Genomic DNA, 27,713 nt, shown 5'->3' on the forward strand with positions numbered 1-27,713 from the left:
TAACCTTGATTTTTTAACAGTTCTATAAATGTTTCAAAACCCTCTATAGGGTATAAAGCCCCATTTGATGACTTACAGTGGAAGCAAACATGATTTGACAGTGTGTATTTTTAAGACAGAATGTCACCTGGTGCACCGGTGTCACATGAGGGAGGAGAATGTTTTAGAGTCATTACCGCCGACTGGCCCTGTCGCCTCGCATTACTATTTGATCATTAAAACAACTTGCTGGTTGTTGCTCACTTGAGGAATGAGTCAGAGCCACAGGCTTCCCGGTCTAGGAAACGAGAGAGAGCTCAGGAAAATTTGTCTTTTACTTGTTATGAGAAAACTCCACCAACACATGGCGATTCTGTACCAACAGACAGCTTGTATTTATGAGTTGCACCCACCTCAACCCATTTTTTAAAGACTAGTTAAATATATTTTCAGCTTTTAAATGTATAATTTACTTATTGCTTCCCCCAGTACAATACATGTTCAAATGTTAACTAATATAACCTAATTTTAAATAAGGTAATTCACTTTTAGATTCTTAATTTCTTTCCTGAATTTCCCTGTGTCCCTCTAGGTTTGAATCGGGGCTCCGAAAAGTTTTTTAGCTCACTTATTAATTGAGGAACAGCTGCCAGACAGCTTGGATTTACTGCCATTTCAGTGTATCCCGATATTAATTCAGAGTCACTGCAAAAATCGAAATGTTTTATACGACTGTCAAACCCTTTATGCAGAACAATCCTGGTTTGAACTTGTGATGATCATGCTGTTGTGTCACGATACAGAGAGAGTGTATCTCGCTATCTTGGGAGGAAACTATACTTATCTACCAACCACTTACCCCATAGAACAGTGTCCTTACGAGGCAGGTGAGGATGAATTGTTACAAACCAGTTCCCAGTGTGACCTGGCAGCTGATCCTGAACTATGTGATGTAATTCATGCGTTTGAAAAAACACACCCTGCAACAGTGTCTGAAGAGGAGCAAGAGGATTCTGTATTCCTCAGTGATCCAGATCTCCAGTGATTGGCTACACACATTGTGACAATGAGCATTATCACAAAGCTGGAGTCACACAACGTGCGCTGATAAAAGCACGCAAGACGAGGCGAGGCAGACACGCAGCTTTTCATCTGCCGCGCGGTTGTCGAGCAACACAAGTGCCGTTCCCTTGAACGCTGGCAGGACGCTGTAGTAAACATTAAGGAACTTTGAAGTTGTTTTTCCGTGCAGGGGCGTGTGATAGCGCTTCTGTCAGGCGACTCTGATAAGCACGATAATGATGAGGATTGTTGTACAAATGAGCAGGAAATTGAGTTGTTTTTTTTCCGCGGTGATCCCTGCACCTTCTAGATAAGGCCCTGTTGAGGCGTTACAATAACAAGCGCAGGGATTTGTAATATTGACTCAATGAAAGAGCGTAATCTACAGTGCAATATGCCCACAGTGTTCAGGATTTGTGTTGTGTGCTTGTGTGATGGTTCGGCAGTGAGATCTGTATTAAAAAGGCTAAGCTCGGCAAACGGGTATCATACTGGTGCTAAATCCTCATTTCAGTATTAACCCAAAGTAGACTTCCAAGGTTCTCCTCCGCAGACCACTGGTATTATTATGGATGAATAATATTTCAAGTGGGAAATATAGCCACGTTTTATTTTATAACCCTGGGATGACTGGAACTCCTGAGATTAGTGACATTATCGTTGTCGTTATTATTTCTCATTTCATTCTTGATCCGAGCGTCGTCTAATTAGATGACATAAGATAATGACAATTCCATCATTTTTAGAGCAGGCAATCTCACATCGCAGGATAGAGTCAGAAAGACAATTAAATCTCCACTAAAATCAAGAAAATGGTGATCAGAGATTTTATAAGCGGTTGTCAATCCAGTGTTATACATTTCATAATTGTTTTATGTTTGGGCTTTTACTGAAATAACTTAAGCACTTCATGTATATTGACTAGGAAGGTGAGAAGTTTTATGTTTAAATGGGTTATGATTTCACTGCTTCACTTTGAACTGCCTTGAAAGTGGAGATTTATAGGCATCCTCTCATGGAGATGGACTTTTTGTCTCTCAAGGATTCGGTGTTGTGGGTCTCTGTGGGTGTTTCTTTCTCGTGTACTCAAGTGTTATAATCTTATGTTGCACGTCTTCCAAAAGTGAGGAGCTCTGTGCCGTTTATCTCCTGAACAAATCAAATTATTATATATTTGTAGGTTTTCTGGTATTAACTGAGAAATGTTCTCAAAGTGTTGCTTACAATTGCACAAAAGAGCAGAAATGTTCTTATGTTTTGTGCCAATCATACTTCTCTTCATCCCCATTGTTCTATGTGCACAAATAACACTGTACCATCGTAAAAGAAATAGCCATCACGCCAGATATGTTATTTACCCAGAGAGGTAACAGATCATTTACCGACTAGGCGGTCACTGCGCCAAGTGCCTCCGCTTTCCTCTGAATTCCTTCCCACACTGTCTCTATTGACCACAGCTTGTGAAAACGTGTCTGTGGCTCAAACGCTGTCATAAGATCCTTGGCAGCTTTCACCAACTGCTGCACATCATCGGCGCTGGGAATTGATTTTGGATACTAAATTGGGTCATTTTTATCATGGGCTGTCATCAATATATAATTTAAAAGCATGGCCTGGAGCGAGCACTGCCTGGCTGCCTATTGGAATTTTACTAGGCCCAGGGGAGCAGGCTCCCATGTGCCCCCTTTCAGTTAATGCATGCCACTATGTGTGAGGATTCCACCATCACTTGTGATTTATACCCCCAGAGGACCAAAGATAAAGCAACACACAGGCATTCACTGCCTGTATTGCAACATTCATGTGGTGCTCTTAGATTTTTTGCTGGGTCGGCCAGGTCCATGCTTATCTGTGAATATCATGAAAGCCATCGTCCAGGTATTTCCTCTCAACATGCTGTCCCGGTTCGTTCTCTTTCTTCCCATAGGTAAATCACAGCCGGGTGAATATCAAAGTAATCACAGCCGTGTTGTTGTTGTTGTTGTTGTGAACAACTGTTCAAACCACTGTACGTGCAGTGGTGTCACAGTGACCTTCTCAAATGTTTATAGTGATATGGCTCTCTGCTCTGGGGGAGGTTATTCAGATGGAGGCTGAAGATTCACTGTAGCTAAAGCCTGTTTTTCTCATCTGAGAATGTAGGATGAAAACAAGCCAGCTTGTTTAGTGTACACTAGTTAAACCCACCTTCATAACAAGCGTCCTCCTTTGTGTTGTACCTTTATGATGTAAATGATGCTGATCTCCTCTAAGTTTGTCCTCAGGCTTCACGGAATAAGTTTAATTTAGCAGCCAGCTATTTCTTTCAAAAAATAAATCTTAACAGGTCGCGAACATGAACCTACTTTTACATGTTGATGATTTGCATTTCCCACCGTTTCCTTCTTCCTGCTCTGTGATATGGAGTCGGACCGTGTGATCCATATTCAAATATTATTTAAATGAGTTGCACTGCATTTGCATGTGAAATTGAGGATCTGAAGCCAGGTCGTCTGCATACTGAGCAGAGGGACACCCTTCATTTGAGTGAGATTGATATTGCAAATACATGGAACAGCGTATTAATAATTGTCATGAATGGGGCGTTCTATATTACACTGTACCCGAGTGTTTTTTCTCGGTGTAATAAATCTGATATAATTCTCAACCTCTCTGCATTCAGCTCAGGAAATGACTCTGCTCTATTCACAAATAGAGAGAGAGACTCGGCCATGGTGTCACCTTTTAGCACAAGATTTACCACAAGATGGCTGCTTGCCCATACGCCCAAAAATATTTTCATTTTTGGGGTTGAGAAAAAATACCACGCATTTTGATAAATCGTTTGAAACAGGGATGAATGTGGTGTGCCTCAAAAGGTCCCCAGCGGGAATTGAACTGAGGAGATTGTTGTCTTGAAAGGAGAAGTAAACGATTCTAATCCAATACACTTTTTGTCAGATTCAGTGAATATCGTCTCACGGTCCACTTACTCTCGTCTTTGTGTGTGTATGTGTGTGTGTGTGTGTGTGTGTGTTGGAAGGAAAACAAAATGAAGAATTGAAATAAAGTAGCCCTGGCTCTGTGAAGAGTAAACAAAAAAGTGTCTCGGACCAAGCCACACAACAATATTCAAGCTGATCTGCAGCATGGGTTCCTTGTGCACAAGACTCGGGAGGGGGAGGAGGGGGAAAGGGTACATGGTAACAGATACTGCCAATTTAAGGATTACTGGGATGGGGGAGGGAGGGGGGGCAAAGTAGCGGTCCACCCTTTAGTCACCGCCAGACCGTGTGAGGGTTTTCAATGGGATTGGTTGGCAGGGCTTCTGAGGGAGAACTAACAGGAAGGGTGTAAGCAACAACAGAAACAGGCAAGCCAGTTAATTTGGAAGAGGAGATTTCAGATGATCAGCAATAATCAAGTTATTTATATTGTGTTGATATAAGCTCATCAGGATTTTTCCCTTTTCCTTGCATCTTGGAAAAAAGGTGAATTAGTAGGTGAATATTTTGTGATTAATTGACAGGTCAGTATTTGTTTCTATCTGTAACTTTTCAGTTAATCAAGTGTGTAATCAGCACTTGATTGACATTAATATCAGGATTTTTTCCGACAGTATTATAACTGGGAGCTGTGGTTCAAGCTCTAGAATCGACTTGTTGCTTCAGGCTTAAGTTATATAAGTACTGTTTATTTTGTGTTGTGTTTGTCTTAATTTCATACCCCCGAGCATGTTAAACTATATTCTGCTTACGGTCTGTGTCTATAAGTCCCCACTTAACAGGAGGCATCTCAAAGTTCACTTCACACCGATGGTTCACAAAGGGTTCAAATCAAACTTTTCTTTCTGTCGGAATTTGTGCTCATGTGTTTTAATCTTTCAAATGACAAACTGTCTTTAGCCGTACCGTTAGCTACGTTAGCTCTCGCTTGTGTCAACATTCATTACTTCAGTTCAGTTCACCATTTAAAACAACATGACAAACGCACACTCTTTTAGGAGGTCCGTGCACAACACTGACTCGAGTGTCTTCACACCCTACCGGTCATTCATTTGTGATTCAAGTTTTATATACTTCTCAAACTTGATTTAAGTCGTGCCACTGTGACAACAAAAAAAACAACAACACGCGTGCCAGTTTGATGGACAACCACAGGAATATTGATGTCCTTACTTTTCCTCTACTTTGCCCTGACACGGCATACCAGCTGAGACCTGCTCTTTACAGAAAGGTCTGGTTTCATTCCAGCGACTGAAGCAGGGCTGAGGTGGGACAGAATCGATTGTTGTGGGCCAAATTGAACCTGTGTCGAGCTGCAGGCAGCACGAGATAAAGCCTCTGACGCTGTCTGCTGTGTTTATCATCAGGTGGCCTTTTCTGTGTGTGCTGTGCCGCGATTTTGATGTGTTAAGTCATAATAGGGGAGCCACCGTTCTTTGGAAGGGCTGCCAATAAAAGCGCAGACAGAGGGGATTATATTTCATGTCAGCCGATTTACTGTTTCCAGCCGCTCCTGTACACTTTGTTTCAGCTGGAACGGACCTCTGCCTCAATTTAGCTGCTTTCCACCATATTTTCAAGACGTTACGTTTTGATGGTTTAAATTCCATTTAATTGTTGGCCTCTACGCATAAGTCCCCCTGGTTTTAATGCAGACTACTGGCCATGACTGACTTGCAGTTGTGAGATCTGTGTGAAAAGGGAGGTTATTACCAATCACATGGGAAAGATATAGTCACAACAGAGTTGTCTTGCCTAACAGAACCACATTACCGCACATTCAATTTGATTACTCTTGTACATTCTGTAGTAAATGTCTTATTATTATCTTTATGTTTCAGATGAGCCACAGGTGGCATAAGAAGGCTATCACATCAACCAACTGCTAACTGGAAATGCATTTGACATATGAGCTTTTATCCAAATAACTACTTTGTCATAGCTGTAGTCATAGCCAGTAGCTGCTGGTGGAAAGACACTAGGCCACACGTTGCATGTATGGACTGTCAGATACACCAGTTTAATCACATACAGTAAATACCCCCTCAGTCGTCTGGTAGCATTGACGACACAGCAGCAGGATTGTTTTTATTGCAGCTGACTGTCCTCTGCCAAGCTTCCTCCTTCCACCAACAGAGATAATTTGCCACTGCGACAGCGCCTCTGAGTGTAAACCATTGGCAGAGGATGCACAGACACTGTGTGTTTGGACCGCCTCGGAATTGAATTTGTCCTGACGGCAGAGTCTCGCCGAGCCTGTGCCTCGGTCTCGCGGATCTCTGTTCCAGGTTGGCTTGTCCTACGAGGACATCAAGTTGTGAGTCGCCACTCTTTGGAGAGTTCTAACTCTGTTACACCGGTCGTTATCTGAGATTACCAGAATATCACTGCCCACCTGCTCCTATAGGAGGTGGGCAATAGCCTTGTCGCTAATCAAGTAGCCCATTAGCAGAGAAAGACATCGACTTCAGTAATTTTATGGGCACAGTAAAAGCTTCTTTCTTTGAAGAAGAAAATACTAATCTCCCTTTTTCCCCTCCCTCAGGCTATGTTTCCAAGTTGACTTAATCAAGTGCAGAAAAGAATATAGCGGTACTTTTCAAGCATGCACCATAGATCTCTGGAATGTGTTTAGATGCCGGCTATCTCGTGGCCCGCTGCGCCGACTCAATCCCCAACACTCGGTACAAGAGGAAAAAGGGATCACAAACTAAACCTACCATTGTTTTTGTTTGAAATGTGAGTGGGGAAATATTCAGAAGGAGTCAGAAGCCCTGTGACCCGAGAGTGCCTGAATTTCACTGAGTTAATATGAAGCCAAGTGGAGATTGACTGTGTTTCCCAAGTCAGGTCCCTGGTTGTCATTCAGGTTTCATAAAAACCTCTTGTCCCACTTTACCTCCAAGTGCTAACCCCCTGCTGTCTTTAACCCTGCATTGTAATAACTGTGTTCTTTTCCCTTCTGTCCTTCTTTTCCTTCTTGAAAAGTCGAATATTTCACTGATAATGTACCTCAGTCAGAAGCTTAATATGGGATAATACAGACTCCAATAAGGTCCACCTAAAAGCAGCCTCCAGAAAAGCCCCAGTGACTGAAAACATTATTTTTTTTCATAATTCCCTCCAGGATATGTTTAGCAAACAGTCTCCTGGTTCTCTACAGAGGTTAATTTTTGTATTTTCTCGGTGACCTACATCCTACATTCATGGAGTAGCACAGTACATTCATGGCGGTGACAGCTTTCAGCAAAGCCCAAAGCTGTTGGTTATTACAATTGCCTGATTGGCTGCAAGCTACCCCTAAGTAATAGCTAAATGGAAACGCACAATGAAGCCGCCTTGGGCTACGAGATAACAGCACAAACACACCAGCGCTGTGTGTCTTTTGCAGTTTTACTTCCCTAATGTGTTTTTTTTGCCAGGCTTCTGCACTTGGCATCTCGAACACTTCACTCTTAACTGGCCACACCAGGGGCTGCGTGTGTGTGTGTGTGTGCGTGTGTGTCTGTGTGTGTGTGTGTGTGTGTGTGTGTCTGTGTGTGTTTGTGTGTATGATGTATATACACACAGGTCTGGACACATTTTTCTATGCCTTTGGATAGAATCTACAGCAGCATCGTGCAGAGGGAAAAAATGTAACGCACCAAATGCTGCAAGTTCAATTGTTTGCTTTTCTTTTAGAGAGAATAAAACTTCCAGTATGTTGCAACACATCGCTCTAAATCAGATGCTGACATTTTGATTGTTACAGACAAATGCTGAGCTCCTTTCTCAGTTATTGTTTCAAACCCGTTCCACAGACATAAATAACTGTGCTGTTTAAAGCAAGTTGTGGGCGAGATACACGCGGTGGTTTAACCTTTGGTGCAAAATACTGAACTTTATCTTTAGCTCTTCTCCAGCTGGTCCACGTTTTCTAATGGCTACTGCCCAGAGTACATCAGCTCAGACTGATATGTGTCATCTCCAGCTCATATGGAGTGACCACCTGTTTCTTCTTCCTTGTCAGTGAGCAGCTTTTAAGGGTGTAAAGATATATACAAATGTGTATATAGCTCTTTTTGCAGAAACACACAGGTAAACTAAAAGTGTCTGTAGCATGATCGGGACAGTTTATAATCACCTCAGTTAAATAGTTTTAGTATCAAGTTTTAAATTTTTCTCTGATTTTTTGTCATTTATTTGCAGTGGCTGGCTTGTTTTCTATTATATATTTGTTTCTAATATGTTGACTCGTACACATGGCTGATTGGCTCATATTGTCTGAGTGAACCATTCGCTCACTTTCTGCTCTCAACTATGTTTGCGTGTGTTTTTTTCGGTCGTGCCGCCCACATCGGAGTCCTGGATTGCTCCTGATGCTGTACTCAGATTCTCTGTATGAGGGGAATAAAAACAAGAAAATCGTCCAGTTAATTCATCTCCCAGCTCGAAAGTCTCATTACACCGCTGATGAGTTTAAGGATTGCCTGAGGTGGAAGGGGGGGGGCTGTGTTTATGGCTCAGCAATTGTGCGCACAGTTTTATTTTCTCATGTGGATGGAAAACAGAGGACGTGCCGCTAAAAGATTCATCAACACAGCCTCGCTCACACACTTTATACAAATGAATACATGATCGTACACTTATTTAAAGATATACATTTTTCTCAGAGGTTTCATGTCCTCTGAAGTCTTTACACGGTGTTGCTGCATAATGAAGACAGATGTGGTTGGTGAGAGAATTGATCTGCCCTTTCCCATCGTGTAACAGGTATGATTCTCTCTGAATCTACTTTAATAGTGTGATGTGGTGACACAGGGAATCCTAATTTGGCAGTTACAGCAAAGCTACAACACGTATAGTGGAACACGTGTATGCATCCACTGCTTGTATGCTCTTATATAATAAGTTAAGACACTGTTTTGTGATGCTTTTAAGCAATCACATATTTTTCTCATCTCCCTAAAATAGATTGAGAATGACCTGAGAGTATTTTCAGTAATATAACAATTGAAAAAATTGAAATGTGTGTCAGATTTGTGGATAAGGCACCAGTCACTAGGAAGGGAAATATCACTGTGGTACTGGTTAGTTACCATAGAAATAGATAATTAGACCTTTGTCACCAAAGACACATTTTCCCACATGTAGTCTGGTGTCAGGTGTCGGAGGCTCACACACCTGCTGATGTAACATGAAGGTGTGATGTAGCTTAGTTATATTGTAAAGAGAAGTATTCCTCTCCATTGCAGAAACAAGGTTCTGCTTGTCGTGGTAACTTTGCAGTTTTTTTATGATCTAATTCTCTGGGCAGTTTGAATGCACATGTGTGAGTTGCAGAGGTTAGAGACAGTTCAAGCATAACTTTGCTGCATTTAGATTGAGGGCCGTGTCTTTGGCTAAATAATTCAAAATGCATTCCTGCTGCCGCTGCCAAACACCTTGTGCCCGGTTCCACATCTTCCAGTCAGTGAGTCTGTTTAACGCGTTCCGTTACCTCTCCATCCCCCTGCGCTGCCTCTGTTGTTCGGGAGCCACCAGTCATCTGTGCTGTAAAATAAAACCAATATTCCAAAGGGGATGTGACCCGCCATCTGACAGATGTCTCTTCAGTATGACTGATCAGCTTAAAGCCAATCAAGAAGAGCCCGGCTGCCTTTTCCTTTCCACTGAATACATCATTTCCATCTCAACCTCGTCAATAATCAGGAATTTCGATGGAGGCGATTGTCATGATTGCTGGAGTTCACGGAGCGATACTTGTAACGGATTGCTGTCTCCATGGATAGATGGTGTAAATCAAACACAGTGATTAAGGGTTTGACATTCCTCATGGTTAAAACAATGACTGCTGGGAAGTTTGTGTTGTTTGTCAGCAGAAGGAGCAGGAATTCAGTTTAGATAAAAGCAAATAATAAACTTCACTTGATGTTGGCCTCTATATTGTCCAAGGTGCAGTGTTTTCAATTGAATTGACAACTTTTTAATGAGTTCATCATTCTAAATGTTTTGCTTTTGCAGTTCTTTGCAGAGTTTAACAAGAAATTCAATACCACCTTTGTATTTCTCCTTCAATATAACGCTTGAGCTGTGAGGTTAGCTTAGCATAAGGACTGGAGGTCAGCAAGGTTAGCTCTGTGCAATTCCAAAAACCATCTAGAGCTCACAAATCAAATGTTTTATATTATGTTTATTAAATCAGCTCATAACCGGTCTTAGCAGGGATGCTATGAGCAGAAATAGCCTTTAAAAAGTATATTAAAATAGTTTTACTTTGTATGTTTTATGTGTCGAATAAAACTCTGCTCTTCTAAATCTCAACATGCCCTCATGTGACATTCTTTAATGATGCAAAATGAAACCAGTTTTATTCATCAGAACATAAAGATCAGAAGTGGAACAAAATCCCTTTCCAACAAAAATAGGACTTCACACGACTGTTGCGACGACAAATTATGCACTCGGTGTGAAATACGTTGCTATGCAGGTTTTATTAAAATCAGATGCGGTGATTTCAGGGACAAATATCCATGTTTCTTCATCAACAATAAGGAGGGAGGGAGGGAAACACAGTTTGAGTCATCACCCGCCCCCACACTCTCCCAGTGAGTCAGGCACCACCACACATGTGCACACAGTTACGCATTAGGAAATCGGAAATTGCAGTGGTACGAGTATAAAAAAAAGTGATTTAAACTGCAGGAGATCGATGACGTGTACCTCTGAGGTTGAGGAAAAACTAATCTTAACGTGTGAATCAATGTTCTGAAAAGACCACAGTGCTCAATTAAGTAATTTTGCCACTTTACACACTCACAGCATTGTGATAATTAATAAGGGGGCCACCTCATGTAGTGCACATATCCATTTAAATATATGCATCTATAATCCTTAATGCTGTGACTAATTTACATTATTTAAATCGGAATGCGTTCATTTCAGATCGTGAAGTACTTCACTTAAGACATGATTAATTTAATTATACCATATTTCATATTTTTATTGAATCCTTGTGACAGAAATCATGAGTAATTCTAAAACCACCTCTTTTGATTTAGTTTGAAGTTTTGTTGTATTTTTGGAACAATCGCACCACTTCAGGAAAAGTTGTCTGATTGAAATGGAGGCTGAATGAATTTACTTTGGTAATGTGGTGTGCACATGTTAAGAGTTCCCTCTGTCTGGCAACAGTATCTCTCGCAGAGGGAGCTCTTGAGCTACAAATGGGAACACAGCAGCGAGCCAAATGACAGAAGGGGAAAGGGAGCATGTGAGAAAAGAGGAGAACAAAGAGTGAGTGACTGAGACACAGGACGAGGGAACCCGAGGAAAACCCAACCCAGATGATAGGAAGCGAATATATATCAGCAAAAAGGAAGCAAAGGGGATGAAGACTTCTCAAAACTCTTCCTCACTTACTCCCTTTTTTAATCATGAGATAAAAAGCTAAAATTTAAAGAAATGACATTAGTAAAGGATAAATTAGCAGTAACGACAATATGAAAAAAGGATTGGGTCAGGGATGAGGTGTAGATATTGAGCTTTATTATCTCCTTAGAGCTGAGGGATCATATTGAGTCGACTTCCAAAGAAACCACTTCAAGTTCAAGCCACTCATTTAATTCTGTGAGGAAATTCAACTAAATATTTCTATCACAATTATTATTTTATAAGCTGCTTATGATTATTTTCTGTATAAATCACATTTTTACCATCTGAAACTGTTTGAGATTCTCAAGTGTGACATTGAATTGTGTATGTCACAAGGGCCAAGGTTTCAAATCCCCCCCAATGATAAAATAATTTATTAATTAATTTAAATGTATAAATATTTCAATGAAAATTGATAATCCTTTTAACATGGATTTGTTTGTATACATGTTATATATTAATACATTTGAATACATCATACCTGAATATTTTTTAACTTTTTTTGCAACAGTTGTCTTTTATTATTTTCTTGCTTTTACAAAATTCAATAATATCAGTTTCACAGAGGATTGTGCTACTTTTCTCATACTTGTGTCATGTAAAGCCGACCCAGTCCTTACTTCACTTAACAGAAACCATGTATGAGTTTGTTGCATACATGGTTTCTTAATGAGAATCCACCATATGGTTTTATTTTTTTTTGTTTTACTAGAGCATTTCTTTTGATCTCCCCTTCAAGAGATTAAGTGCACATTGTTTATTCAACCATCTTGTGTTTGCCAGTGATTATAGAATCCAGACGGTGTTTGACACAGGTATGTTAAGATCTAAGCAATTTAAATTCACAGAGATAACACTTAGATATGTTTGAAATGGGATGTATCAGATTGAATTGGCCTTGTAGAATATTTAATACATAATATATTACAGACTCGCTCTATGTAACAACTTAGGTGGCTGTGTGTGTGCGTGTGTTTGTGCAAACTAATGCTGCATATTAATTCACGTTGTTTCACCTATTGTTAATAAGTCAAAGCTCTGGATTCTGCATTTAGCTTCATTTAGTAGGTGCTTTATAGTGAGAAATAAAGAGAATGCAAGCCTTCTGTTTTCACATCAACATACTCCGTTCTCTATCAATGCCTTCTACAGATCTCAGGCCAGTCAAAAAAAAAAAGAAATAGTAAAGTTTTGGGTCTCCTGAACCCAGAAATGTCAAGTGAAGTGTGTCCCTCGGAGGTGTCGGGGGAAATAGCCACAGTTATGCGATAAGGTTCAACTTTGAAGTTGTGAATGAGGTTATAGGGATGAGTCAACCTCTGCAGGCTGTTATGATCAGCACCCCCCCCCACTGAGCATCTCTTCTCTCCACCGCGCTCACACCAGTCACCTGCTTCCAGAAGCCCCGTGTTGTAACTAACACTGATATTTAGCTATTATGTGATATTGATATTCCAGGTTTGTTTTTGCTTTGTCAGTTAAGTTGCTGTGTGCAATATTGTGGTAATTAAAGATTCAGTGTGTAAGAATTAGGTGAAATGGATCTATTGGCAGAAAATGAATACAATTAACTCTAGTGATGTCTTTCATGATATAGGTTGTAAATTGTTTTACCCTTTAATGAGCCGTTTATATTTAAATACTAATATTAATATTATAATTAGTAGGCCCTCTCTATTGAGGCCACCATGTTTTTTACAGTAGCCCAGACTGGACAAACTTAACACCTTTTGAGTTTTTTTTGGAAGGGGAGGGTGAGATGAGAGGTATTCAACTGCAACACGAAACTTCACCACTACAAGTCACTAAATTCTACACACTGAACCTTTAAGATAGAATGTGACAAATAATCATCAATTGTGTTGTTAATGCCCCAAATATCTATCGGAAAACTCAAAGTAATCAATTAGCTTGTTATGCTAACATTTAGATTTGACAAAGATACCTAAGACTATGTTTCTGTTCATTTGCCTTAATAGTTTATTTCAAGCTCAGCTTTTATTCAGAAATATCCTCCAGCTCGTCATCTATTTTACAAGACAGCTCACTCATTTCAACAACCAGGCTAGCTGTGTATGTGTGTGTGTGTGTGTGTGTGTGTGTGTGTGTGTGTGTGTATCTGTGTGTGTGTGTGTGTGTGTGTGTATCTGTGTGTGTGTGTGTTTGTGTGTGCGGGCGTGCCCAGACATGTATGAAAATGGACAACACACATTTGGCTCCTCAGGCTACGCTCACTCATCTCCTGTTGGCGTCTCTCTCGTGCACTGAATGTTCTCCAGCTTTTTACTGCTGTCTCATCCCTTCCCAACAGGTCCTGTGACATCAGTAAACAAAAAACAAATATGTATTGATATAAGAGAAACAACCTTCTTAAAATAGGTGCATGACAAGTATTTAGGTGCCAGGGAGGAGGTAAGGTAAACCTGCCCAGTGAGTTTCTTATGCTTTTTATTGCTGAGGCTCATAAACAGCCCTGGCACATCAGCCTGACTGATTTCCTCAGCACTTCCCGGGGAATTGTCATCACCCCGGGTCAATGTCTAAACTTTCCCATGCATCAAAATATATTGTAATTGACTCCATTTGTAATTCCTCCAGAGATCTGGCACCGGGCTGTAGCTCTGATGGCTGCCAGAAGCAATAAAGTCTCACAGACATGACCCTCATTGTAAACAAGGCCTCCTTCCAGAGTGCGAGGTGCGGTAAAGTGTGTTTTTTCGGGGACTGGCTGCACTTTCTGCTCTCTGGCTCCGACCCATACTCCCAGTCAAATGTTGTAATTTGGAAATTATGTGTTCTTCATGTCATTTTTTATTCTTCTTGGGTTAATGCTCATGAGCTCCACTCCGTTCCATTGGATTTCTTGCAGTTTTTTAAAATATTGTTGACAGATAGAGCCTTTCTCCCCCACACAGTTTTTTTTAAATAGATGCCAGTATTGGATGTGAAGGTGCTCTGATTAATACTGTAATGCACTGTGCTCTGCATTATACATGTGCTTTAATGCAGTATGCTATAGTGACAGTAATTAATATAATAGTACCTTTAATGTGCTGTGTGTCATGTTTGTGTTCCACATTGGTATAAAATGATGTAATCAATTGTCTCTCAAGCTTTCTATCCGTGCTGCACTTATTATAAATACATTTTTGAGTTTTTTAATCTCGCGTTTCATCATATTAGGGAATAATTGCATCTGTAATATTAATTACATCTTGATTTATTAAATACACTCAAGTGTGTCATGATTGCTGCACTATGCACGTGCAGATTTTAAACCTAAGGTTATGCTCTTTGGTGGGGGGGCATCAGTTGTAATCACAGAACAAATCCTTCATTATGATAACACTTCTGTTATAGAGGGCTTACGGAAAATGCAAATTAACAAAGGGAAATAGAGCACAAGTAAAAAGGATTTACCCTTTTATGTGTGTGCAATTAGCACCACATTGATGGGCTATGCAACTGTGATGGTTTATGCTTAGTGTGAATCTGTGTTGAGTGAAATGAATTGCATTGTCTACCTATTGTCTAGTCTGAGGTAATTCTCTTATTGCTTCCATACGTGTGTGATGATTTATAACACAATATAACTGGTCCATTTAATCATTCCTAAAAAAAAAAAAAAAAAAAGATGTAAGTAACTTTTCCCTGACAAAGCACTGCAACGAAAATTAGAACTGGATGATAGAAGTCCTGCCTGAAAACCGAAACCCAAGCCGCGAGGTTTCAGTTAAAACAGAATAAAGGTTTCCTCAAGCCCTTTGTTTTCTGCTGCCCATTAAATATCCTCATTTGCCACTCTCTCCTACCTGCTGTTTTTAACATCAGGTGCTGAGGTAATCAGTGGGAACCTTGTGGCTGCTTTGTAACAGCAGCAATATCACTTTCACTCCTGCAGAATGAAGCCGCTTTGATTCCCACTGAAAGGGGAACATAGAGTTGTGGTAATCCTCTTGTCTCGTTCCTCTGTCGCACACTATTCTGCCTCTGACTTCATCTCTTATTCACTTTCAGGTGCCACCACTGGCAAATCGAAAAAAAACAGAAGCCAGAACATGATTTTTTAAACATAGTATGAATGTGTCATGTCAAACTGGTTGTGGGGATATTCAAAATGAATTATATTTGTACCAAATGTACTTAAACGGAGATTAGATGAATCATTGTCTTGGTGACATCTTTTTGATCTATAGCCTATTTTACCATGAAGTGATGAATTCGTCCCTCAGCTGACATCATGTGTAACTTGTCATGTGTAGAGTCCCTTCAAGGTCGTCCTCTCTGCACTGTGCTCTATATGAAAAGAGGCTGTGACGAGGTGTGAGAAGAGATCACAAGCCGGAGAAGGTTTATTTCCTCTACTGATAGAGACATTTCTCAATTAAATATAGTATGAAAAAAATTCTCATTAAAACGAATCCACCTATATAATATTATTTGTGAGTTTGTCCATCTCTGATTTAACTTCCTGGACAAACAAATTATAATGAAGGAAAAATACAGCACTAGTTAGGGAGCCAGTCGGCTGTTTATTTTTGTTTTGTTTACTCATAATAGATCATGGTTATTAACAATTAATACACATCACCTTAACCCTGAACATGAGTCAGATAGATGTTTCATCAGAAAAGCTGGTGGAGACAACAACTCCCATAATCCCATGCTGCTCACGATTAGGTCATTAAATATGTGTATTATTTTATCATCTCATGGTTTGATGCTAAACTTAAGGTGTGAAAGAGCTTTTGTTTTCAAAAAATCCTCCTTATACACGTTGAACTAAACATTGCAAATATAGCCTCACTTTCCAGTTATAATTCCATGTCACCCTTGATTTATATATGTAAACAGCCCAACTTAAAATTTGAGGTTTCTCCACCACCAACTTTAGTTTGCTTATTTATCATACTTATCAACATAGTCATTAATGCATAAAAACAAGCTTTCATCTGGACCATGTTTCTGACGTATATGTATTTAACAGACGTATTTCTATTGTCTTTGATCTGTTTCATCCGGTTGTCTTTCTCTCCTCTACGCACCCACAGACATACTCGTAATCATATAAGGTGATGAATGCACTTATGGACGACCTTGTCTGGTTTTATGTTGCGTTTGTCTTTCTTTTCACAAGTGTGTAGATTATTTAAAACTTGATCTTTTATGCCGCGTTGGCAGCCACGTTGAAAATAAATCTCAATTTCCTTTGTAACCTTTGGCGGCACTGCAAGAGCACTGGATGAAAGATTGGTATTATTTGTCTATAAATCAAAAGGAAAATTACCCCCTTCCGCAAATGACTGAATATAAAGTTGACATCTTCACATTATAGCGGTTGATTCGGTATTCTGAGCTGCACAGTATTTTTCTCTGGCAGTTTATTTGAAAGAAGCGGGGCAAAGCTTAATTAAGTACTTTCTGTTTTGTCTTTTGTTCCGTGGGAATGAGTGATGCTTCAATAGACAGTTTTGCAGAGCTCATATCAATAACTGAGGGAGGTTGACCACAGAGGAGGAGTTTTTTTTTTGTTCATGCTGTTTGTTTTATTCACTCAAGATAACCTATTGTCTTTCAAATAACTTTTGTCTTTGTTGTGCATGTCGGTGTCCTCTATGCATCACTCAACCTTTGCAGTTATTTCCAAGTCTACAGTCAAATAGGCAGACGGTGGAAAAACATAAAGAAATTGAAAAAGAAAAATAGTAGATTTGTCTCACTGAAGATATTGTATTTCTGTTAATTAATAAAATTCCTTTCTAACAGCATTGATTAGGACAATTTGACACACATCAGAAATGATCTGTCTTGGAAAATGGATTATACTCTTTGATCCCTCTCTCTCTCTCCCCCTCTCTCTCTCTCTCTCCCTCTCCCTCCCTCCCTCCCTCCCTCCCTCCTCTGAGCCACTGGAAATTGTGTATTCAGAAGATGCCAGTGTTACCGTGTTTTGTCCCCTAAAAATAGCCGCACTAATTTAGTGGTAATCTCACTAATGAAACCCCCAAAGAATCCATGCCAGCTTCTGTACACACTATATTATTAGAGCAAAGAAGGGAGGGGATATTAATGTATATGTGTTTCTGAAAAGCATAAACTTGCCTCTGGAGCAGAAAACCGCCACAGATATGTATGTGTGCCAGTTTGTCTCAAGGATAAGTAATTCCCTTGTAAACAATAGTCTGTGTTGCGGCCCCGTGGCGTCACTCTGATCCCGTAAATGGCTCCCCTGAAACACTATCACAGTTAGCTTGAGACACCGATTCTTGGCTACCGCGGCTACTATGATCAATGTCGGAGCCAAATAATTACCCAACACTATCGCCGGTGCCACACGCGGCAAACCCCATCCACAATGAATGACAACGGCCTTCCCGCGCCCCGATACATTTTTGTGAATTTAATTCTCGATCCTCCTGCGACCAACTGCCCACCCCCCCATGCGGTTCACTTTCCTTTTTCACCATTAGCCGGGCTGAGAGCGTCGCGACGGGAGCATGTGGATCCCTGAGGGCCTATCAGTGGAGAAACAGGCGATGTGATAGTGTGGTTTTCTCACTGTCATCCCCAGGAGTCAGTTCTGTGAGAATTGCGGAGGAGGAATTGTGTGTAGCTGCCAGTCACTGGATCCATCCAGCCAGCCAGCTACAAAGTCTAATAATGACAGTGACCTCACCCCTAAGTCTTGTTGTATTGCTTCTCGACTGATCACAGCTGTGTGTGTGTGTGTGTGTGTGTGTGTGTGTGTGTGTGTGTGTGTGTGTGTGTGTTCCAGTGGGAATTCACTCTAGATGTCTTTGTGTCTGGGTTGAGGGTTGTTTCAGTGTCCTGGTCGTGTGATGCACCGTCTTGACATCCATTCTTCTTTTCAGAAAAATGAGAAAAAAAAAAGAGCAGCTCCCAGTTATGGAATTGATGTAAAGCAAGACAAGGTTGACCCTGATGTCACTGAGGCCACATCTCTTGACATCTTGTCCATTACCCCCCTCGTCCCTCCCTCAGCACATTCAATTACTCTCTGGTGAAGGGACTAACCTTGCAGATGTGGGGGTAGTGTGTGATATATAATGACAGAGCTGTTCCAATCAATACCTATTTTGGGTTATTGATTTGAGTTCTATGCAAATCTAAATGACAAGCTGCAAAAGTAGGATGAACAGGAGGCCGGGGATGGTTTGGGACATTCATCATTCATTCTCTCATATGTCACTTGCAGTTTCATTGACACAATTTAAAATACATGTCAACACAAGGTCGCTCAACTATCCTGATCCATGGATTTCATCATTCATGCATCAGGGCATTTTCTTATCTTCTGCCAAAAAGGTTGTTCATGTGTGCACCTGTACAAAGAGATTATAAATAAACTATTTGATTTGACGACCTCACGACTTTTCTCAGAGCTTTACCAAGTAATTTGGGTTTGAAATAGCCCGGTGCAAATTCTGGTTCCACTTGTATAATTAACATCCCAATAGAATATTGGCTTGAACATAATGGGGGTTACAAAAGGTGTTTATTAGGCTCCGGCAGCAGTCTGCTCTCAGTTGAACTATTTGTGTTCATCCTGCAGTTATCTTTTGTTTTAATTTTTTTAGTTTTGGGCCTCGAAGGCCAAGAGCTTCAGTTGGAAAATCATATTAAAAAGCAATTAAAACTGAAAATAAATTGTAGACTGAAGTAAAAGCAGACACACTTCCAGTCAATTGCTTGTCAATATTGCAGAGAACCGACAAAGCCTTTGAAACTGAACACACTCATTGACTCAAATTCTCATAATATAAAGGCTCTTCTAGAATCAAGGCATGTGGGTTAATGACTGCATATGACTTTGATTCAATTTCCCTTTTTACTTATCTATTCACTTCACTCTGATCTTTGTACCGTGTATGTGTGTTTGGGTTTGTGTCAATAGGACTAAAGTCTTAACAGCAACCTAAACATGGTACTGGATCCCTGCTCTGTCCAAGCTGATCCCTTAAGATGCTGCTCGCTGTTTGAAGTCGCCACTTGAAAGGGGTAATCTGAATACTGTGGATTCCACAGCAACTCTGCATACAGTGATTACACACTGATTAATGAGCCACCGCAGACACACACTGCACACCCGCGCACATCCACGTGCTCTTGCTTTCTAGGGCACACACAGATGGATAATGCAGGAGTCAGTGTGTCACTACATGCGTGGTCTAAATCACTCACATGGAGTTTGCTTTGAACTTTAACAAAGTTCTCAGGGATCCGTGTTGTTTCCATCATGTGTCGTTAATTAACACTTTTAAAAACCCAGCATGACTTAGATTATTGTCACTAATCAATGCATTGTGTTTCTTCTTTATTGCATTTTTGTTCCTACAGTGTCCGCTGAGATCCTGAAAAGCAGCTTGACGACCATGGAACGTCAGATTCAGAGGCTGGAGAACGACATCGAGAACTTCCCCAAGAAAGACGACCAGGAAGATAAGTTTGTGGAAAAACTATCGATATCCTTTTTAATGTGTGTTATTTTCACACATCACTGTGTCCTGGTTTTTACAGCTTCTAAAAACACACTGAATGTGTGCTCACATATCAGGACATTGTGTGTACCGGTTGTCCACCAGCAGTAGCAAAGGTGCATGCTGTTTGTGTTCTCCCTGACAGTGGGCAGGCGGTTTAAGTCACTTGGTGTGATAGCTGGCACCCAAGGGAACTTGGGAAATGCATCTGGCTGCTTCTCTGTGAGATGTTGATCAGATGTCCCTCTTCACTCCTCCCTGCGTCCCAAGAGTGAAATCATGCCTGTGGCTATTTTTGCTGCACTCTGCCACCGCTGCCTGTCCCCTGGGGGACTCTAATAGGGGCTCTAGCCCCTCAAACCAACTTATCGCCTATCCCTGATTTCATCTCCTGACTGGCCACGAGCCTCTCCACACAACCGTACGTGCACTATCTTCTCTCGTGGCACATCTACTGTTTTCGATAACAGAGTGTTTCACTTAAACCCAAGCATATCTGCTCCCAAATTGAATTAACCATGTCTCTGCACTTTCTTCCATGCCCTTTCACAGTGTGGGTTTGACCAATGGTGGAAATCAAGTCTTGTCAATACCCTGAGGCTACGGTGCCTTCAATGAGAAGAAAAACAGTAAAGAAATCAGCAGTTCATTATCTTTGTTTCGAGCATTATTAAGAAACAAAGGACTTAACAAGTGAGTAGGTGTTTCCATATGCCCGTACGCAAGACAGCATTTAACCTGCTTTCTGCATCCTTTGTCTCATATCTTTTGAGGTTGACTTTACACATTGGGTTGTGAAAGCATTGTAGTCTCCTAACACGTTTACAATCTGCTCCCCGTCGAAGAAATGCCGTTGAATTTGTGTAATTAGAAAAATCGAGGCAGGGACCTCCCTGGTGGCAGCTGGAAGGCAGTGCGGGCCGACTAGAAAACTGCTCCATCCAATGTCAGTATTGATTCTCAAGGTCCTTTGAGAACCGGAGTGAGAGGAAATGGAGAAGTGTAGATATACTGCAACATGGCTCTTCCTCACTGTCTGGAGTTCCCCCCCAGAGAGTGGCAGAAAGAAGTTGGCTGACCATGACCCGAAACATCCCACTTCCTCCACTCTCCCTTCGTCCCATCTCACCTGATTACGTCGTGGTGTCTGGAGCCTTGTTGAATCGGATTTAATACAATCTATTTTTGCCTTTGCTTTATTTAAAGCAGGAAACCAGCAGGAAAGCACTGCCACCACATATATTTCCTTCTCCACCTGTGTTGTGGTTCATCTTGGTGTGTTTCTTAATGGATAATGTCGCCGTTTTCTTTCCTCTTGTTGTTTTGCAAATCCCAGAATTACCATAGCTATACAGGAAGTATTATTTTAACTTTAATTTCCCCTCCTTTATTATTTGGGGTGGAGACACGGAAAGGAGTCAAGTTATGAAGAGTGCACGGCCGTTAGTTCCCTCAGTTAGCTCCCTGGAGTGTTGGAACTGCTTTCCATCTCCCGTGTATAATAAAGTGGTATAATTAATTATAAAGCAATCACAATAACAGGTTGACAGGAGAGCTTTATTTCTACAAGGAGGAGACATTTGGTGCAGATATTTTTGTATTGGATCTCTAAGCTCCAAGTTATCTAGGACACAGGTGTTTTGTGTCAATCCTCCTGCTACAGTACATATTAATAGGACACTGGTGGTACGGAGTCACGTGGTGCCTTGAGTGTAGCTGTCGGCCTGTTACAGTAGGACCTGTGTGTGTTTACATGCATTTTTCAATGGAGCCCACTTCTCTGATGTGTGTCACAGCGATTCTATCCCACCACTCTAAACGTCCCGAGACATCAAGGCGTTTTTTTGTGAAAGCATGCACGGTGATTGGAATCAAACCTCGTGCAAACAGAGAGATAAAGAGATAAGAAGAAAGCGGAGGCTGTGCTTGATTTGCCGAGGTTCTTAGGAGGCAGTGTTTGCAATGAGCTTAGGTAGCGCCGCAATCTGCGCCGCCACGGCTAAGTGTTGGAACAGGAACAGTGTGAAGTACAGTGCTGTGTATTTCCAGGTTGACATTTCCTCTGGTACACATAAGAGAGCAGAGTCAAGGCAAAACATGCCTTCTAAAACTTTTCCCTGGGATTAGAAAAAAAGGATGTCGGTCCCTTGAAGCATGACAGATGGAAGAACAACAACAGCTGAAACTCGTCCATTTGATGCTTGAGCAACCCTGAAAAAGTTAAGTGAAGCTCTGTTGTCTTGGCTGTTGAGCAGGGTGATAAATGAGTCGGTCTGTGTGTATTTGCGTGTGTGTGTGTGTGTGTGTGTGTGTGTGTGTGTGTGTGTATGTGTTTGCTACAGGGAGAGGAGGGGGATGGGGAGTAATTTACAGTGCAATGTGTGTACCTGTGCCTCTGTTTCCCCGTGACTGTTGTCAGCCTTTTTTCTTAAGATTAATTTCAGAAGGCCATGGTCACTGCAAGGTATTTTCAATGTAACATGTGCCCCAAAGCAGCACAGTTTTAATTAAAACTTCAACAATAAATTATGTTTTGTTGTTATTCACCATGCATGATTAGTGTTCCTAATCTGCGCGGGCTTCCGACGTTTCAGTTGTTTGTTTGTTTTTTTACCCATTCAAAGGACACATTTTTTTTAACAGCAAATAGTTTTTTAATAACCTGTCATCTTTAGTGGTCATCTGATGTGCGTAGCCTTTCGGAGGGAATCAGTCCAATATGATAAATATAGTGCGAGGAGATCTTCACCAGTTAGGAGATACTGAAGGAAATGGGCAGCGGAGAAAAGAGAAGAAATATGGAATGAAGGAAACGCAGAGTAGAAAAAAAAACAAAAAACGGAAGGAAGGATTCAAGAAAGAGAGAGAGAGAGAGGAGTGGAGCTTAGTGGAAACACTTTATTTGGTTTTATTGATACATTTTTCTCCTTCCATTACTGTAATGTATGCAAATGACTGAATGGGGTGTTTGTTCAGCAGTTTAGTGATCTCTATCTGTCAGAAGTAATGGGAGCCCACAAAGGCTGTAGAGTTGAGGCACAAGCCCCCAGAGAGCCCTATTTCACCAGAGAGGCTGTAGCTATCACACTCGCACACACACACACACACAGGCACACACACACACAGACACACTTCCTGTTGCTGCTGGATATGATAGAGTAGAGCTGCGGGCTCAGAGCGGGACTCTGCATACTGGAATATTAATGATAGTGAGGTGGCTCGATCGTCATGGTGAGAGACTGGACTGAGCCTTGATGGATGCCTGGACATGTCCAATACATCTGCCCCCCACCCCGCCCCACTGTTCTCAGCGCCTTATCCCAACCCAGTGATATTTAGCTTAATCTTCTATTTCCCAGAAGGCCGGAGTCAGAGTGCATCACTCTTAATCTTTCCTAATTTTGCCTCTGAGAGCAGCGTAATGCGAGGAAGATGGTTTTGTAAAAATATAAACCTGACTAATATCAAGCTTAAAATAATAGTCATCCTGTACGATGAAGCTAAAGCCCGAGGAGTGAGTACTGGTTCAGTGGTAACAATCAGTGATACTGACTGGAATTGTGTGTGGCTAGGATTGCTGTCACTCTCCATGTTACATGTAGGTGTTTACATTCATAAATCACATGGTGTCCTTACATCTTGCCACTGGTGTAATACCAAAAATCCCTAAACAGTTGATATGTGTCTTTAGGATGCTGACCCAAGCAGACTTTTTTTTATTCTTTGAGTTTTCACAGTCACGGTTTCGCTGATAATTCCCTGTCAACATAAAACAACAGGTCTTCAAGAAGTAATACATCTAAACAGGGCAGAAATATTGTCATTCAGTATGACATGTACAAACATGGACATGGCAGTGGGGGGTTTGGGTGTATTCTGGCATTAATCCAGCAGTAGAGGTAGTCACAGAGCATGATAATGGATTTTCTTAATAAAACTATAGCTGTTTAAAGGGGGGCTATGGATACATGATGGAGAAGAGGTACGCTCCAGCCCTGGACTCACACAAAGCGCACACATCTAACAGTGTCCTCCCACACAAGGTCAGCACAGACACACTTTTTCTCTGCCCCAGGTGTGCCGTGCATTACCACCTCTGTGACTTAGAAATCGACAGACACATTTATACAGGCGGCACCTTCTGTTGTTCTCAGAGATTACCGCCTGATTTAGTTCTCACTTCGAAGGGAGAGCTTTACTGCAATCTGCTTATGGATGGTCCCTGTCAGGCAGCAGGACCCCGTCGTCTTCAGGCAAGCTTTGTGTACAGGTGTCGCCTCCTCTTATGTCGGCACTTAAGGTCAAATAAATGGTTGTTAGCGGAACATTGTTTATGTTTAGCAGGCTGCCGGGTTAAACTGCATAAACATCCCCCCATTGAACTGGTGTTTTGTCTGGAAGTGTTATTCCACTCGAGTTATTCCACTTTAGTACACCTGCATATGCCTGAATGAAAAGAAACTCAAATTATTTACTGAATCGTGTTTATTTTGGGATATTTGTTTATTGAAATTGGGTTAAAACATGCTGGTGGCACTTTGCTAGCTCCTTTTAATTTGTAAAGCAAAAAACACACAAACACTCAACCCCTTTGCCACACACACACGAAAATGCCTTTCTTCCACTAATGAAATTCACTCTAAACTGTGAGGCCAATTAACTGAAGCACAGATAAACCATGGAGCTTTTTTAATTATTCAAAAATTCAGTGGAAATTGGCGTAAATAAGTACAGGACATGTTCAAAACAGACACTGCCTGAGCTCTTTATCTGTATCTTTGACCTCAATGTGAACGTATATGTTGGATACAGCAACAGCTAAATTCATCACAACAACCAATACTAATTTACCATGTTATATGTCAGAGGAGATGAAGGATTTAATTCATATTTAGTTATTTAAGTGAATAAACATTTGCCAGAAATTTATCCTGCTGCTCTAATAATAAGAATATGAAAAATGTATATATATATAAAAAAAGAGCAAATATTGGCATTGTTGCAGAGTGAGTCAATAAATGTTGACTTTTGACCCTATCACACGGTAAACATTAAACTTTGTTTAATTAGTTTTCTGCGTTGGCCACAGTCTTGTTTATTGTATCAAATGTAATTAAAGTAAACTTAAGCAAATCTTGACATTTAAGATGGTAAATACTTGTTTGTCCTTTTCTTTACTAAATAACCATAATGGTCTGTTTTTAAATAGCAGTCGTCTCATCTTGATGAATGAAGTGCTTTACAGTACAGTTTTGCCATTCACACATTCAAACGCACATTCATACAGTGCATCCGTGTGCAGCCCTTTCTCTTCCACACATCATTCAGACGGGGATCGAACCGCGAACCTTACGGATATAGAGTCCTCCTGACATGCATCACAATTATTAGGTGATTATTAAATTAGTGGCAGATTGATTCATTCATTAATCATTTTACCTCTTTAATTAATTCGGTGAAACAGTCATCGGCACATAAGTTTGAGTGAGAAAAATGTTTCATCACAGAATCAAACTACTTTTGAAATATTCAAAGTAGAAGCTGCCTGAGCAGATCTTTGACTCTGGCTGAGACAGCTCTGGCTTTCAGAGCAAACTCTGAACCAAATTAGACACACAGCAGCCATATATTAAAATCTGATAAAGCCCCCACCAAAAAAAGAAGTGACAGATTTCAAAGAATAAACATGTTTTACTTTGTATCTGCAGAAAATATCATGTCGCCATCGTCTGTGTTCACTGCCAGGCGGAAGACAATCCCCGTGCCCTCTGGTAGTATGAGCGAATTCCCTAGAAGTTTGCCAATCAGTATCTTGTTAGGCTGTGACACTTGGCCTGACGCGGCGGCTCCATTAACCATCAGAGCGAGCTTGCTGACAAGTCGCCCGGATTGTCGCTCCCAGGAGCTGGAGGAGCTGTGGCGCTGGAGTTCGGGAGGAACACCCATGAATTACACTGGATCTGCCTCTTTGCTCCTGAGTGAACAACTGTCATATTCCACTGATAAAGCCTCCATGCCCTGCCAGTCCTGGGAGCGAATCCTTGGCAGTATGAGGCATAAATCCTCTGGGATCTGCAACGTTCCTATTGGGATTCAAGCCTGGTGCCTTGCAATTTAACTGCTCCCTCACACACCGATTGTATTCGTCTCCAGGCTTCCTGTGTACGTTTAATATACATTATACATGGTTAAGTACACACACGTATAGAGTCGATGTATTTTAGCAATCTGCAGGGTACCTGAAAAGAAAATAACAGTTAATCTGTTTTATCGCCATGTTTCCTGGTGTCGCTCAGCCGCTGCATTGCTTTGGCCCCATTGGCCCGGGTCTCTGCTGATTTGTTCTGCTCTACAGAAAGTCAGGCTAAGGACCCAGTGGCAGCGGCACCACCAATCTGCACCTCATTACGTCCCCAAAAGGCTCGGGCTTAGTGCAGGGTAATAGACAGAGGCCCAGCCGCCCTCATTTGTCATGGGCTCCTGGGTTTGATGCAAAGCCCCCCTTGAGCACTTGTTGCTGAGCTCTAATCCTGCAGTAGACACCAGCCACGCTCCTCTGCTTAGCCATCCCCACTCTCCACCGTCATGGCTCATGATTTCACTTTCATTTGATGTTTTAATGAAATCCCTGAGACCCAGTTGAATGGCAGGCCCATTGTTGGCAAATTATTCCATCAAATGCAAGTGGAAGGCAAACGTGACTGGAGTTATTTGTCTCGTAAATATGAGGCACCGACGGGTTCACTGTGTTTTTATTCAGAGTATGAGTCCATGGGAGATGTATGGTTAACACATGGATCTTCATGTAACTAAATGTATCTGCTACACATGATGCTTTCTTCATGTCCTTGAAGCACCCTGCGTTATCCCCTTTAAGCAAGTTTTGTAATAACTACTAACAATATTACAGCTTCTATTGTAGTAGTTAATTGTAATATGAGTTGGGCGAAATGTATTTAATGCTGGTAGATGGTGTGCAGGCCTGACATTTATACAATGGCTGGCATTTATTCCTGAGCAGCCCCAGTATAGCAGCACCATTTGTTGTGCCTTATTGCAAATAAGTGCTACGGGGTAGTGCCCAAGAGGCTGGGGAAAGCTCCTTGATGAAAAGGCCTCAGTATCATTAGCTGAAGTTGCTGTGTAGGCCAGTTGAAAGCCTTTCTAAAATGTAAATCAAACTAATGCCCAAACACTTTCTCTCCTTTTTCCTCGCGGTAATGTTATCCCTGGCTTGCTAATGCCGTCTTGGGAGCAGGATGTTGTTCAGCTGTTTGTCACTGGGCTCTCTGATGACTTCTTACTTCGCTCCACGGTGGCTACCCTTGCCCTCCCCTGACAGGAGCCCGGGATCTAGTGTCTGTATGACGGAACTCCTCCGCAGCCTCATTTTCATAGTCCTACAAAAACCGTTATCCAAACCTATCGACTGTATTTGCTGGCTTTGGAGCAATTAGCCGCCTCATTATGCAAATAAAGAGCACTAATTGCCTCACGTTTGCTAATTGATTATAAGACACGGTATATGGTCGACGCAGAGGTCGACTCCTTCAAAAGGATGTGGCCCTCAGCATCTTCAGCCGTGCACTTTGTGAACAAATGAAAGGAGTAAATAACACAGGGGGTCATTTCCCCGGCATGTCACTGTGCACTCGGCCTCTGCAAAATCCCACGCACATTGGAGAAGTCGGGAGGAGAAAGAGATCTCTAATTAAAATGAATTTGTGACAGTCAGAAACACTAACAGTTACAAACGGCAATCTGATGGCAGTCAACA

General features: G+C 41.3%; 1 protein-coding gene across 4 annotated transcripts in view; it reads left to right on the plus strand.

Moving 5' to 3' along the window:
• Nucleotides 1-27,713, plus strand: part of diaph2 (diaphanous-related formin 2) — a 329,090-nt gene that overhangs the window by 218,116 nt on the left and 83,261 nt on the right. For all 4 annotated transcript variants that reach the window (XM_062393632.1, XM_062393635.1, XM_062393633.1 and 1 more), the window contains one exon: nt 19,797-19,921. In XM_062393632.1, the coding sequence (XP_062249616.1) occupies nt 19,797-19,921 (125 nt within the window). The remainder of the gene's footprint in view (nt 1-19,796; nt 19,922-27,713) is intronic.

Source organism: Platichthys flesus, chromosome 8 (assembly GCF_949316205.1).
Source record: "Platichthys flesus chromosome 8, fPlaFle2.1, whole genome shotgun sequence".
In the NCBI taxonomy this organism is placed as follows: Eukaryota; Metazoa; Chordata; class Actinopteri; order Pleuronectiformes; family Pleuronectidae; genus Platichthys; species Platichthys flesus.